This window comes from Alosa pseudoharengus, unplaced genomic scaffold (assembly GCF_046254945.1).
Source record: "Alosa pseudoharengus isolate Yale_2024_CS ecotype anadromous, Long Island Sound unplaced genomic scaffold, YU_APseudo_1.1 YU_APseudo_1.1_scf_11, whole genome shotgun sequence".
NCBI lineage: Eukaryota > Metazoa > Chordata > Actinopteri > Clupeiformes > Clupeidae > Alosa > Alosa pseudoharengus.
This window is the reverse complement of record NW_027468576.1, coordinates 30714662-30728397: the sequence shown is the minus strand read 5'-3', so window position 1 is coordinate 30728397 and position 13736 is coordinate 30714662. Positions and strand designations below refer to the sequence as shown.

General features: G+C 48.7%; 1 protein-coding gene across 3 annotated transcripts in view; it reads right to left on the bottom strand.

Moving 5' to 3' along the window:
• The window catches only part of farp2 (FERM, RhoGEF and pleckstrin domain protein 2), a 47752-nt gene that overhangs the window by 17975 nt on the left and 16041 nt on the right, over window positions 1–13736 (bottom strand). For all 3 annotated transcript variants that reach the window (XM_076278841.1, XM_076278839.1, XM_076278840.1), the window contains exons 3-13: window positions 12846–12950; window positions 11226–11268; window positions 10880–10958; window positions 10526–10623; window positions 10041–10155; window positions 7582–7729; window positions 6760–6855; window positions 6333–6496; window positions 5730–5798; window positions 5289–5346; window positions 4713–4983 (exon numbers count right to left, since the gene is read on the bottom strand). In XM_076278841.1, the coding sequence (XP_076134956.1) occupies window positions 4713–4983; window positions 5289–5346; window positions 5730–5798; window positions 6333–6496; window positions 6760–6855; window positions 7582–7729; window positions 10041–10155; window positions 10526–10623; window positions 10880–10958; window positions 11226–11268; window positions 12846–12950 (1246 nt within the window). The remainder of the gene's footprint in view (window positions 1–4712; window positions 4984–5288; window positions 5347–5729; window positions 5799–6332; window positions 6497–6759; window positions 6856–7581; window positions 7730–10040; window positions 10156–10525; window positions 10624–10879; window positions 10959–11225; window positions 11269–12845; window positions 12951–13736) is intronic.

The following is a 13736-nucleotide window of genomic DNA, read 5'->3' as shown; positions in this document are numbered from 1 at the left end:
GGGTGTGGACGGAGTGAATCGTGGTCAAGGCTTGTGGTGGACTCTGGGCGTTAGGGTGATGGGCTATTGGAGGGGGAGAGGGAGAGAGGCAGGCAGGGAGACAGACAGGTGGCCAACCAGAAGCCCTCAGAGAGTTTCAGAGAACACTCTAGAGGGAGCGTGCTGGGTGGACACCTCTCCATCTCCCAACCCCCCCCCCGACATGCCCCCAGGGAGCGGGACAGACTGCAGGGGAGACGAGTCACGTCCCCCGTCCTCGCTTGTGAGAGTAGAGAGGTGCCGCATGGACCAGCAACATGGGTAGGGACACATTCCACACAGAAAAGCCGTGAGTATGCCGTCCCTCAAAATGACAATGAGAAAAGACTGATCTGGTTCATACTGCCTCTTCTTAAACATCTTCTCATCTCAGAAACTTCCGTTTCACCACATTAGTCCATTTGACTTCTGATCTTAAGCTACAAAACAGTTTATTATTTCACATAACGCAGGGCAGCACAGAAGGAATTTCTTTTGTGACTGAAATGTGCAGCGAATGGATGGACTGAGCAACTTTGTAATCTTATTCAAGTTTTTGGGCAACTTTTCGCTGAGACATCAACTGAACATGCATGTACCCCTCACAGTTATTAATTATTGCCAAAAGTCCATTCCTAAACCTGGTTGCAGTCTGTGCACAGCACTGCTTTAAAAAGTTGCCCAGTCCATCATTAGCCTGACAGTAAGGTTCCAATAGTGGCTTAAGTCAGCCATGGCCTATGGAGAACACACTGACCGAATGAGAAAATGGAGTCACATGGAGGCAGGGGAAGGAGAAGAGAGGAGGGAGAGGAGAGGAGAGGAGAAGAGCACATAAAAGCTTCCACTGCCACTTGCAAGCACACACACACACACACACACACACACACACACACACACACACACACACACACACACACACACACACACACACACACACACACACACACACACACACACACACACACACACACACACACACACACACACACACACACACACACAATGATTTGAAATCTCAGAAAGAGAGAGAGACCAAGAGTAGGGGTATAAACCGCCCTTTGGCAGTCCCAGGCAGGTTAGAATGGCAGGAAATTAAAGAGGGGATTGTTGGGCAGACGCAACGGAGGAAATGACATCAGTCTGTGTAACGAAAAACATCGCTAGCAGTTCCCCCTCCCCCACTAGCTCTCCGTCACCTCCGTAAGGGTCAGGAGCACTCCACGTACCGTGGCACGGAATCAGCGTTCCCGACCAGAGGAACCGAGAACCTCACCAACCAAACGGCATGCCTGTGGGCTGGCGGCTGGACAGAAGCAACAGTGCTGTGGGTGCTGGCGCACCCAGCACCACTTCATTTCATATCATATCAAACACACACACACACACACACACTCCACCACTTATATGAGTCCAGAGGATGCACTATGCCAACGTTTACATTGTCGAATAGAGCCATATGAACTGTGAATGCATACAACCACAGTGGAGACATGTGGAAAGGGGATCTTCACCAAACTGCTTGATGCGAAAAGTGCAATGATCTAAGGCTGGAGGCTTCGCAAAGATCCTGAAGTGCTCACGAAAGACTTAATGCTATATATATATAAAAAGGCACAGGAGTCAAGATAGGGTATGTGGTTATGAGCATTTATGTGCTAGAAAGTTAGAAGTGTATTTACAGTACCTGAATCAAAAGCATTCAAACGTTTACATAAGCTAAAAACACTAGATTGCCATGAGCTATGTATTCTAGATTATTCACAGACACTCATGCTGTGAACATCTCTGCATGAGGCAAAATATACGATTTACCTGTCCTACCAACAATGTTATTTTTTCTTCCAATAAGGTCCTACTGACCTCCATCTCCTGTTGTATATGAAGCATGAGGTAGTGAAAACCAAAGATTCTAGAACAGAGCTCTGTTCTAGAATCTTTGGTGAAAACTACTATTGGCTTCACATACTGGCCTCTATGTTACATTCGCTTGGTTAGCAGAGGTACCGACAGCATATGCACTTGATCTGGCTCAGCTCACTATACTACTTACATTCTTCCACTGAAAAGTTGCTGCAAGACCAGCTCCAGCCCTGGAATTTTAAACAGGCCGTTCTGCAGCCAATTCCCAGGGAGCTCACGACTAATTCCAGCCAGAAATGTGTGCACCCTTCTTCAATATATGTACCTATACTACATATGGTGAAGCACCACAGCATGCTAAATATGCTTGAGCTAGGAGACTTAAAAAATATATGTTAGGGACGGGGGAAATCTCAGGTGTATGAGGATTGGCTCCTCACCAGCAGGGGTCAGTATGGAGCAAATGCCTCACCACAATGACTGAAGAGAGGGATTAAGGCTCGACCAAACTTTGGCCTGGTTTGCTGCTCAGCATTGGAAATCGCCTAAACTCGCACCCCTTGCTCGACAATGAACACCGGCTTCCTGCAATTTAAATTAAGCCCTGAGTAGAACAGAACAATAAAAGCGCTCTTAAACTGAGCCCTGTGAAAGGATCAAGTTCCAGCCGTTTTGGTATTTGGTGTTCCTTCAAGGGTTTCAGCATGAAATGGAAAGGGTGGGAAAAAAACAAGATGTCTGGGGACTGTACACTTCTTAGCAAAAGCATACTTATCTGGTCCTCAAAGATCCATAGCAACAGTTAGTCTTAGCTTCACATCTAACTGTTCCTTTTGAAATCCATAGCTTTACTGCCCAACAATGAAGTCAGTGCTTCAAACAAACACAACAACCAACCATAGCTGTTTTTTTCTGGGATTCAAATTGAATTGGCACATGAGATACATATATATATAAAAAAAACACTTACATTGTCTTTTGTCATTAAGAAAAAGCACATTCATGTCAATACAAGGAAAAAACCCTTTCACTCAAATTAATACTCCTTCACAGGTTGAAAAATGATCTTCATATACCACCACCAACCACATTCACACATACACAATGCTACAAGTGCTAAAAAGCTACACCACAATAGACTTTGAGCCTGAATCTTGAGTTAAGAATATAGGAGTGATAAGTGATTCAGAGAGGAGTGAATGGAAACCGACACAGAAAGGAGTGCTAAAAGCAGCACAAAGTACCAATGACCATTATTGCGTCTGAAGAACTCTCACTACAGACACTTGAGCAACTGCCCGCTAGCAACATAGCAAGGGATGATCATGTAGCCCTTGACTCGAGAATACTGCCCACCGAAACTACCATCAAATGTCATGACTTGTGAAAGTGCTGCAAGGGTAAACAACCCCCTCCTCCCACCAACAAGGACAACAAGAGCAAGAATCACAACCAAGCGCAGGCTCTGTGAACCAATAAACCACAAGACAAGTGCGTAAGGCAAAGTAAAAGAGCAAGAAAAACAAGAAGGTTGAGGGGATTGGACTGTTACAACTATGGATACTACTATTACTAATACTAATACTAATACTACAACTACTACAACTATGACTAGTCACAATAAAGTGCCAAGTCATTTTCAGCATTTTAGAAGGGATGCTTGGCGGTACAGACGGTATTCGGTCAAAGCCACTCATCCCAGGGATGGTGCTTCTGCTGGTTTAGGGGCATAGAGGGGGAGGTTTGGAGAGGTCGTCCCTCTCTAACGAGTTACATTTTCAGATGGCTGGTGCCCGGAGGGTCGCCCATGCCGAGCGCCCGCAGGTTGTGGCACTCGAGCAGGAAGCCCTCCACTCCGGTGCCTCCGCCCACCAGCGGGTTGGCATAGAAGAGGTTCTGCTCGGGGGGCAGGCCGGCGTCCGAGCCCCAGTCGGAGTCGGAGGCCGAGCTGGCGTTGTCCGAGCCCTCGGTGGCCGTCGGCGGGTAGCTGAGCTGCTCCAGCTGCTCCACCAGCTCGCCGAACTGGACGGCCGAGCTGGCGCCCGAACGCACCGAGCACGCTGGGAAGTTGACCATGGAGCTGGCCTCCGACAGGTTCTCCGAGCCGGGCAGGCGAAGGGAGGAGGACGAGTCGGGCCCACCGGCCAGGCCCAGCGGGAAGGAGAGCGAGAGCGAGTCGCCGGCCGAGCCCAAGGGCAGCGGGTCGAGTGAGCTGCACTCGGAGCGGTTGTTGACCAGCGAGCTGGTCTCCGAGCGGCCGCGCGAGCTCAGCACTCCGTACGGGAGGCCGCTGCCACTCAGGTCCTCCAGGCCCAGGCCGTAGTCATCAGACATGGCCTGGTCTATGCTGCCCTCGCCGTTCACCTCCCTCCCCAGGTCTTCCTCCTCCTCCTCCTCCTCCAGGTAGGCGAAGCGGCCGGCTTTCTCGTCAAAGCCGAACGAGTAGGCCTCGGCGCCACCTGCATAGAATGACATCTCGGCCGGGTCGTCGTCAATGTACTCCTCGGACACCTGCAGGTGCGTGCCGGCCAGCGGGTAGCGGCCAGGGCTGGACGCCGCCGGCAACGGTTGCCGGCCGCGTAACAGCTCCGCCTCAAAAGCCTCGGGTGTTAAAACGCCCTTCCTCTCGCCCACCCCGACGCTGCTCACGCCCCCGACCCCTCCACCTCCTCCCCCACCAGCCCGACCGGACACCCCCCTCCCACCAGCCCACTCCCCGCTATCCTCATTGCCATTTTGGGAGATGTGCTGCAGGGGATAGGAGAGGCTACTCTCTACACACACAAACGAGGGGCCGCAGTCTCCTGCAGTCACCCGGTTACTAGTGGCACCTTGGAAGGCGTAGTGGGACGGGGGCGAGGTGGCGGCCTTGACCGGGTCCTCCTTCGGGGGGCTGGGGGGCCGGGCAGGCTGCTGCTGCTGCTGCTGGAACAGGAGATGCTGGCCCTGCGCGAAGGCAGGCTGGTTGTGGTGCGGCTGCTGCAGCTGAGTCTGGTGGTCCATGCGCAAGGGAGAGCCTCCGCTGGTCGGCAGGGAGTGGAAGGAGACGGTGGCCGAAGCAGGCGAGCCGGGGAGCCGCAGGCTGTCGTTGAAGGACAGGCTCTGCAGGAGGAGGGAGAGAGAGAGAGAGAGAGAGAGAGAGAGAGAGAGAGAGAGAGAGAGAGAGAGAGAGAGAGAGAGAGAACAGGATGGGTGGAGGTAAATATGGAGTATGGAGGAGTCATGTTGCCGTCCAGTGGAACAGGTATACATATGGAATGGATGAGATGGTGTTAATGAGAGACGGGAGGAGAAAAACGATATGGGTTTTAAAAAGGTCTCTGAAGGGTTCATCTGAACCCTAAACCTTGAACTAATTTAACTGGATAAACAATATCTGGTCAGAATAGAGGGACTTCTCTACTAACCTGTTTAGGGAAATCAGCTGCCAGGGAGCGGGCAGACATGCGGATCTTGCTATTCCTCCTGTCACAGAGAGAGAGAGAGAGAGAGAGAGAGAGAGAGAGAGAGAGAGAGAGAGAGAGAGAGAGAGAGAGAGAGAGAGAGAGAGAGAGAGAGAAGCCGTCAGATCAGGGATTAATGCAAACACAGAGGCACAGGAGTTGCCCCCCCAAAACAACCCCCACTTGCACCCAAACACCCCCCCCCCCCCTAAAATCCGCATAAACCCACCTGCCATCACAATCCCAGACCCTTCTCAACCACCCCCACATTGTATCCTGTGTTCCTGTTATCTGATGGACCACAGGACTGGCTAAACAAATGTAATGCAAATGTCTACCTGTGGCCATGAAACAAAAGTAAAGCCACACACACACACACACACACACACACACACACACACACACCTCTGGTATGGAGTCCTTCGTGCTCCGCTGTCCCTCACATACTCCACCAGTTGCTTCTGAGTGCGGCCACTGCTCAGAGACAAAGACAGCATTAGGGCCCTAACAATAGGCCTGTCACAACATGGAGAACACAGGGCTGGCAGGGTCTGGCCTTTTAACCACAGAGTGACGAGTGACAATGAGATGTAAAGGGGGCCAAATATTTACTGTGGTTTATCGTGAGACAAACACGCAGAAAGACCACTGCAGACAGAGGTCACACACAATGACACACAAACATAACTCCACACACATTCTTCACAGACACACAACCATACAATCCTTGACATACAATACAACACACACACACAACCATACAATCCTTGACATACAATACAACACACACACACAACCATACAATCCTTGACATACAATACAACACACACACAACCATACAATCCTTGACATACAATACAACACACACACACACACACATACAATCCTTGACATACAATACAACACACACACAACCATGCAATCCTTGACATACAATACAACACACACACACACATACAATCCTTGACGCACACGCACACGCACACACACACACACACGCACACACACCTGTATCTGAAGGAGGATCCTCGGCTGAAGAGGATGGCTTTGGCCTTGGGCTGTGGCTGGTCGTATAGGCGGAAGAAGGAGTGGTGCTCCACACAGTTCTTCCAGAAGATCTTACACTGGTCCCTAGTGGCCATCAGGAACTCTAGCGTGTCCTGGTGAGGGCCCTGACACAACCAACAAGCCAACATGAGCATTCTGCAGGAACCACTGCATAAACAGCCAATTCCGTGCAATGAAAACACACGGTGCAGAATGCAGCAAGTTCAAATAACTGTGACCTAATTTGATTAATTTTAATCCATCTCATCTATTTGCATCTATTTGAATGTTGTAGCAGAAAGACAGGCACGCATCAGTGGCAGAGACTAAGATCAGGGTAGGTATCAGCTGTCTGTAGAAGATTCCATGTTCAACTTGGCGGACTCACATGTACTTCGGGATGGAGTTTAATGAGGAACCGCTTCCTCTTGAAGCTCAGTTTACGGATCTTTGACCAGTTGAAGGTGTTGATTTTCGTGATGCCCTGAGAAGAATGGTCAGTAGTTACAAAGGATGTGAGAGAATGTCAGATTAGATTAGATTAGATTAGATTCAACTTTATTGTCATTGTGCAGAGTACAAAGTACAAAGACAACGAAATGCAGTTTGCGTCTAACCAGAAGTGCAAAAAAGTGTGATGCGATATACAAAGTATAGACAGGTGGTGCATAGACAGGACAAGATATATAGTGTGTTGTAGACAGTATACAGTTGGTTTACAGAAGGTGGTTTACAGTAATATAAATTAAATATAAATATGTACAGTGATATTAGCAGTTACCTTATAAGAGCAGAATAAATATGGCTATGTAGTATGAACAATGTATGAACAACATGTACAGATAAGTGCAGTGTAGCAGCAGTAACAGAAAGGATGTGAGAGAATGTGCATGGTTAGATGATACTCTGCCTATGTGTGTGTGTATGTTGGAGAACACCCCTTCATAAGTTCAAAGGGTGGCACCACAGGCTACCTGTGGTGGCTATGAGTTTGCCCATGTGAGATGAGATCAGGCTGAAGACGGCTTGACGCCGAAACGCGTTTGTAGTCAAGGGCATGGTGCAATAAAACCTTTTATAAGTATAATACACAAGAGAGTGCGTTTTTCCTCCACTTCAAGACTGACATTTTTAACTCGCACCCAAAATATTTTAAGTGTTTGAGTGAGCGCGCCTACATTGCTGAAACTTAGATGAGATCAGGCCTCACCTGGAACACCTGCAGGCCCATGTGGGCTACGGACAGGTTGATCTTGGTGCCCTCGCGGTCGGCCGCTGGATGGAACCGAACGCCGTACATCTCCAGCTTCCTGGCAATCTCCAGCACCTGGAAGTCCGACTCCGCGGGAGTCTGACCACTGCAGGACACAGAAGGGACAAGACACTTGAGTGAGTGGACAAAAGTAAAAAAAAAAAAAAAAAAAAAAATGAAAAAGACACCAAGAGGGAGATAAAGAGTGTGAGAAATGGACACAGAGAGAATGGACAGTCTGATATCGGTGATTTTTTTCCCTCCTCTTAGTTGTTAAGAGCTTATTTGACATTAACATAGTGCAAAGCTTCAGCACTCTAACACATGTGGACATGGTGTGGCTTTTGTGTAATCACTTTATAGAGGGGGAAATGCAGATGAATGGCTGCTTTGAAATCTCCATCAAAACTATGAACAAGTTGCAGCTGCACACTAGTACATGAAAAAAACACCACTGTACACTGTAGTTCAACTTCATTCATCTGTTCCTGGAAACGGAAATGAAAAAAAAACAAATCTTTTTTTCCAATCAGATTAAAGTTACATTTTAACCCTCTTTGACCCCCCTACTGCGACCCCCTCCTCCCATTCCCCAAACCTCTTCCTTACACGATGGGAACTGTTCAGGCACTGTCTGCAAGCGTGGGGCGATTACAACCAAACACTGTGTGTGTGTGTGTGTGAGAGAGAGGAGGGTGGCAAGCCACCCAATCATCTAAGTTTGTCACTAAGGCCAAGACTAATGGGCTGGCTAGGAGGCCAGGCTGGCAGGGTTCCAGATCATCAGCGCATTCTAATTTTGCTCATCCTTTAAGCTGTGAAATCTCCTTAGGCCACCCCGCCACCATCACCACCCTCCTTCTCCTCCTTCTTCTTCCTCCTCCTCATCATCGTCCACCCCTCCCGCCCTCGTTGGCCCTCGGTGGCCGCATGGCTAATCAACAGCCTGGAGCTCCAGGGGATTAGAGCCAGAGGCCAGCCGGCCCACTGCCCTCCCACGTAACAGTGTGTGTGTGTGTGTGTGTGTGTGTGTGTGTTTGGGGTGGAGGGGGGGAGGTGGAGGTGGAGAGAGAGAGAGAGAGAGAGAGAGAGACTCATTGGAAGAGGGGGGGGTGGAAGATATGTCAGAAAAAAAATATTTATTAGTCAAATGTGGGTGCAGTTGATTCTTATTGTTATGTCTTTCGTTAGCCGTGTTCTACGCTCCCTCTCCTATTACTGGTGCTGAGGGAGATCTTCATTCTTGGGTTTCAGGACCGGAGCACTACAAAGCTCACCAAAACCGCCCACCGAAACGAAGCCCTCCACGAACAACAGCTGCTTGCCATTATACATGGCTAATCCGTGTTTGTGTGTCTTCCAGCCGCCATTGGCCTCCAGAGTTCACGAGGACACTCACACTCACACACTCCCATACATGCTCGCCAGCATAACAATTGCGACGGGTAATAAGTCACAATTAAAGTGTGTGCTGTTGTGGTCACCGTTCCAGAAGAGCACACATTTTTTTTTTCTAGAAGGTGCACCCAACAACAATCCATCACTTTGCCTTGGCGAGGGCGCATGTGAACCTGTAGTGAGTGGAGCATTGGGTGTTGTGTGTGTGATCCCAGTCCAGTGGCGGGCGGCACAAACACTCTCGAGCCACAGTGGTAAGGAGCGGCCACAGAGGGCAACTGCACGCAGCCTTTACAAACACCACGTTTATGGCCCATCCAGCATGCAGTGGAAAATTCCTACAAACGGTGGCGTTAAATCACGGCACGCTTTGAAAACCCCACACCCTGAAAATGCATACCTCTGACAGAGAGAGAGAGAGAGAGAGAGAGAGAGAGAGAGAGAGAGAGACAGAGTGAGAGAGAGAGACAGAGAGAGAGAGAGAGACAGAGAGAGAGAGAGATAGAGATAGAGAGAGAAGGAGAGAAAGAGAGAGAGGGGGGGGGGTTGAGTGTGAGGGACCTTGAGGAAGGTTACTGGGGAACACTGGTATGTTCATGCTTTTGTGCAAGGAACCCACTGCAAACTTTCAGAGATCAAGATGTTCGCAACCTTCAGTCCACTTCCTGTACGCAGCGAGAGGCAACAGAGCAGAGAAGAGCAGAACAGAGAAGAGCAGAACAGAGAAGAGCAGAACAGAGAAGAACAGAACAAAGAAGAGCAGAACAGAGAAGAGCAGAACAGAGAACAGAGAAGAGCAGAACAGAGAAGAGCAGAACAGAGAACAGAGAAGAGCAGAACAGAGAAGAGCAGAACAGAGAAGAGCAGAACAGAGAAGAGCAGAACAGAGAACAGAGAAGAGCAGAACAGAGAAGAGCAGAACAGAGAAGGGTCGCGGATCTACCAGCTAGTTAATGGTGACATTGTATGCCTGCCATTCGATGTACTTTGGCATCAGACCTAAGTTGAAGAAGTCTTACAGGTGTCGCCGGTGCAGCTCCATGATCTTTTCCTGCACACGCTCCTGATAGGGCAGCAGCTTGTTCATCTTCAGGTACTCTTGGTCCGCGACGTCGTCATAGTCACCAATCTCCGCTGCGGTCGCCAGGAGAGACGGGAAGTGAGTCAGTGGATTGATTTGACAGAGCAAAATGATAAAAGTGAATGAGTCAGCACCAGCAAACAGAATTAAAAAAAAATGAAAGAGCTATATACAGCAGCTCCTATTCCTTTTAATTTAGTTTGTAATTGTTTAAGAAAACATACCAAAAGTTTATTAACAACATGTCCAAAAGAAGATTTAAGAAAGTCTAAGTCGCTCAATCATTGTGTGTTCTTAAAGAATAGAGTACTCATTTTGAGGGCTTAAAAGGACAAAAATCGATTCTCGAACAACAGAGAGCCTGCGCGTGTGTGTGTGTGCGTGTGTCGGTTGTGTCTGTGTGTGCAGGAGGTGGATACTTACACTGCACCAGGTGAGAGGCCAGAAGGGCGCCAGTGTTCTCTGTGCAGGTGAGCCTCCCTTCTATCAGATCCCTCTTCATCTGCAGAGAGAACAGGTACCTGTAGGAACACACACACACCCAACACACACACACACACACACACCCAGCACACACACACACACACACACACACACACACACACACACCCAACACACACACACACACACACACACACACACCCAACACACACACACACACACACACACAGTGTTAACATCAGGTAAACAGCATGCGTGTAAAGCTGGAGCTCACGCCCCATACAGAGCATCATTCCTCAAGTGCATGGCAACTGGACAGAAAGTCCCGTCACTTGCCTGGTGTACTCCTCCTGTAGCTGACCAGGGTCTGGGGGAAAGAACTTCACTGAGAGTCTAAAGAGTGTGTTCACGGGCCCTGGAAACAACCACACACACACACACACACACACACACACACACACACACACACACACACACACACACACACACACACACACACACACACACACACACACACACACACACACACACACACACACACACACACATAAACACAGATGCGAACAAAGAGAACCACTGGCATGCTTTATCCTCTTCACATGCCATATTTGGGCAGTTATTTTAGACAAATATATATATATATATATATATATATAATGGCGATGTTAACGCCTTCACTCACTTCTCACTTGCTTGACAACGAGCTTAGTCGGCTCCAGCCATACCTGAAATTCAGATGCATAATCAGATTAGTTCTGCAACAATCTGCGCCAATTAAAGACAAATCCCTGCACTGTTGGCTAGCTCCACACCTCCCCACTCCGGTTTCTCTGATCGATGCCAAATGTTTGAACTGAAAACGGTGATAAAACCAGGGGAGAGCCACAGACGTGAGAGTGATGTGCTTGACTGCTTGTGTGAGTGTGTTTGAGATTGAAATATGCTGGCGTGATGGAAAAATGCTGGCACAGTATGCATGGAATGTGTGTGTGCGTATGTGCACACACACATGTGTGTATTTGCGTGTGAGTGAGAAGCTACATGCAGTTTATTTGGAGGGTGTTTATAAAGAGTGCACACATCTACGGATTGAAATGCAAAACATACTTGTGTGCTTATGCAAACTCCATGGTGGGCACACACTAGTGCCAGCCACATAAACCTGCGTGCTGCGTGCGTGCGGATATGAAATTTGTCCATGTCACTGCTGAAAAAGGAGCTTCTACTCTACCCCTCCACCCCCTAAAGAACATCTGGGCCCAATTGAGGGAGGAATGCCCCTTCCATCACCACACCTCCACCCCTCTTCCCCCACGCTTCTTTTGCAAGTGGGACACGAGGCAACATTCATTCCGCCACCCCACGTAGAACACCTGACGACCTTTGAGCCCTCGGCAGACACTTGCCGCTCCAATGAGACGACTGACAGACGCCTTCACTTCTCACGTTGGCCTGATGAAAAAGCAGCCTTCTCCAAACACCATCCTGTGAGGGCAGCAGCTGCACCCGAGACCCCCACCCCTCTCTTCTGGGCATTCCCCTCTCCAGAAGCGCTCCACACTGCACCACATCTGTCAGTTAGTGGGTGGAGGCACGTCCCCCCCCCAAAAAAAAAAAAAAAACTGGATATTGCTTCATGGGGGAAATATGTGAAGGTGAAACTGCTCCACGTCGCCAGTTACGCTCAGTGCGGAGCAGCACAACGCCCACGTTTTCCATGCCCACTCCCGCTCACGCCGGCCAGAATTCGTGGGCCTTGTTGGCGTGCCTAGCAGAACATAACAACAGCATAAGGGTCTCTTTAAAACGCCCAAAGGCTCTTCAAGCCCCATTGGATTCCCCTGCAGCATATACCTCACAACGTTTACTAGCTTTAAGTGCTGCATTTCTGAATCTCTCAAGCAAAAATAAGCCTTTTGGGGGAAATGAGAACTTCTTCTAGTCTCCTATGTAGACCCTCTTTGATCTGAGAGCCTAACATCTGCCAGTGATCCATCTCCTCATCCAACCATTTCACCTTCTCCCATTATGCTCATTCTATTTTTAAAAAGGCTTACATTACTGAGCTCTGAGAAGTTTCTCCTCTTTAAACAATGTCAGCTAGATTGTTGAGAAATGTTAATGAAGGAACTGATGTTCTATAAACCTAGGCATGCATGACTCATGAATTTCCATCAGAACAGCTGCAGAGGGATGACTGTACATCATTATTGTTATGGAGGATTTTACAGAAGAAGGAGAGGAGAGAGAGAAGTGTAGGAGGACCAGACGGTGGAGGCGAGGATAGGTGTGTCTGTCTTACCCAATTCATCTGCATGTTCTGAAACTCCAGGCCAAAGTAATCACTCTCAATGAGATTGCACCGGCGGTAGACTTCAGTCAGGAGGGCCTGTCCATCAGCCTTAGTCTGTATATGCGAGGGGGGGGGGGGGGGGGGTATTAGTCCGTGATACCTTGCAAATGCTGAACCATACAGTACCCACAGAGTACAGTTAATAACACAGCCTCTAATGACCCTGATACACACAATTTGGCAATGAGCTTAACATTACATCATACCATGCAGGTGATCACACCTGTTAACAATATCGGCAAGGCTGGTGGGCCAACTTTAATGTACAGACCATATTGTATGCCACCTTAATGGTGGTCTCGGGCTGTGAACAGTGCATAGTATACATTAAAATCTATACGTTGGCTGGAGAGATATTTGCATTACTCATGTTTCAGGCCCCTCAGCCATTTGCAAACAGTCAGTCATGAATGGAAAAACACTGGGGGTTACTGGAGGTAATGAGCATTTGTGGAGAGGGCAGCCTCGTCTGCTGCGAGCTATGAGGGGAGAGAGAGAGATGGCTGGGGGTAATGGGTGTTGGGGAAACATATCTGTGGTGGCCATGTGAATCATCTACCGTTCCATGTGTGTAGAGATGTGTGCGCACGCACCATAAGGGCTTCCACAGCGGCCACAAGTACTTTCCTGCCTAAGGCTGGCTGGGACAACCATGTACTTTCCCTGATTTTTGTCTGCTTATTTGTAAGCAATAAGATGTGAAAAAAAACTCAATACTTTTTTGCCACCTGTTGGATCAGTGACCATACTGGGCCATACACAAGCCTAGGTAAGTATGAGAGTGTGTGTCCGAGTGTGAGTATGTGTGTTTTGTTTGTCTTTAGGCACAAGGGGCTGCCT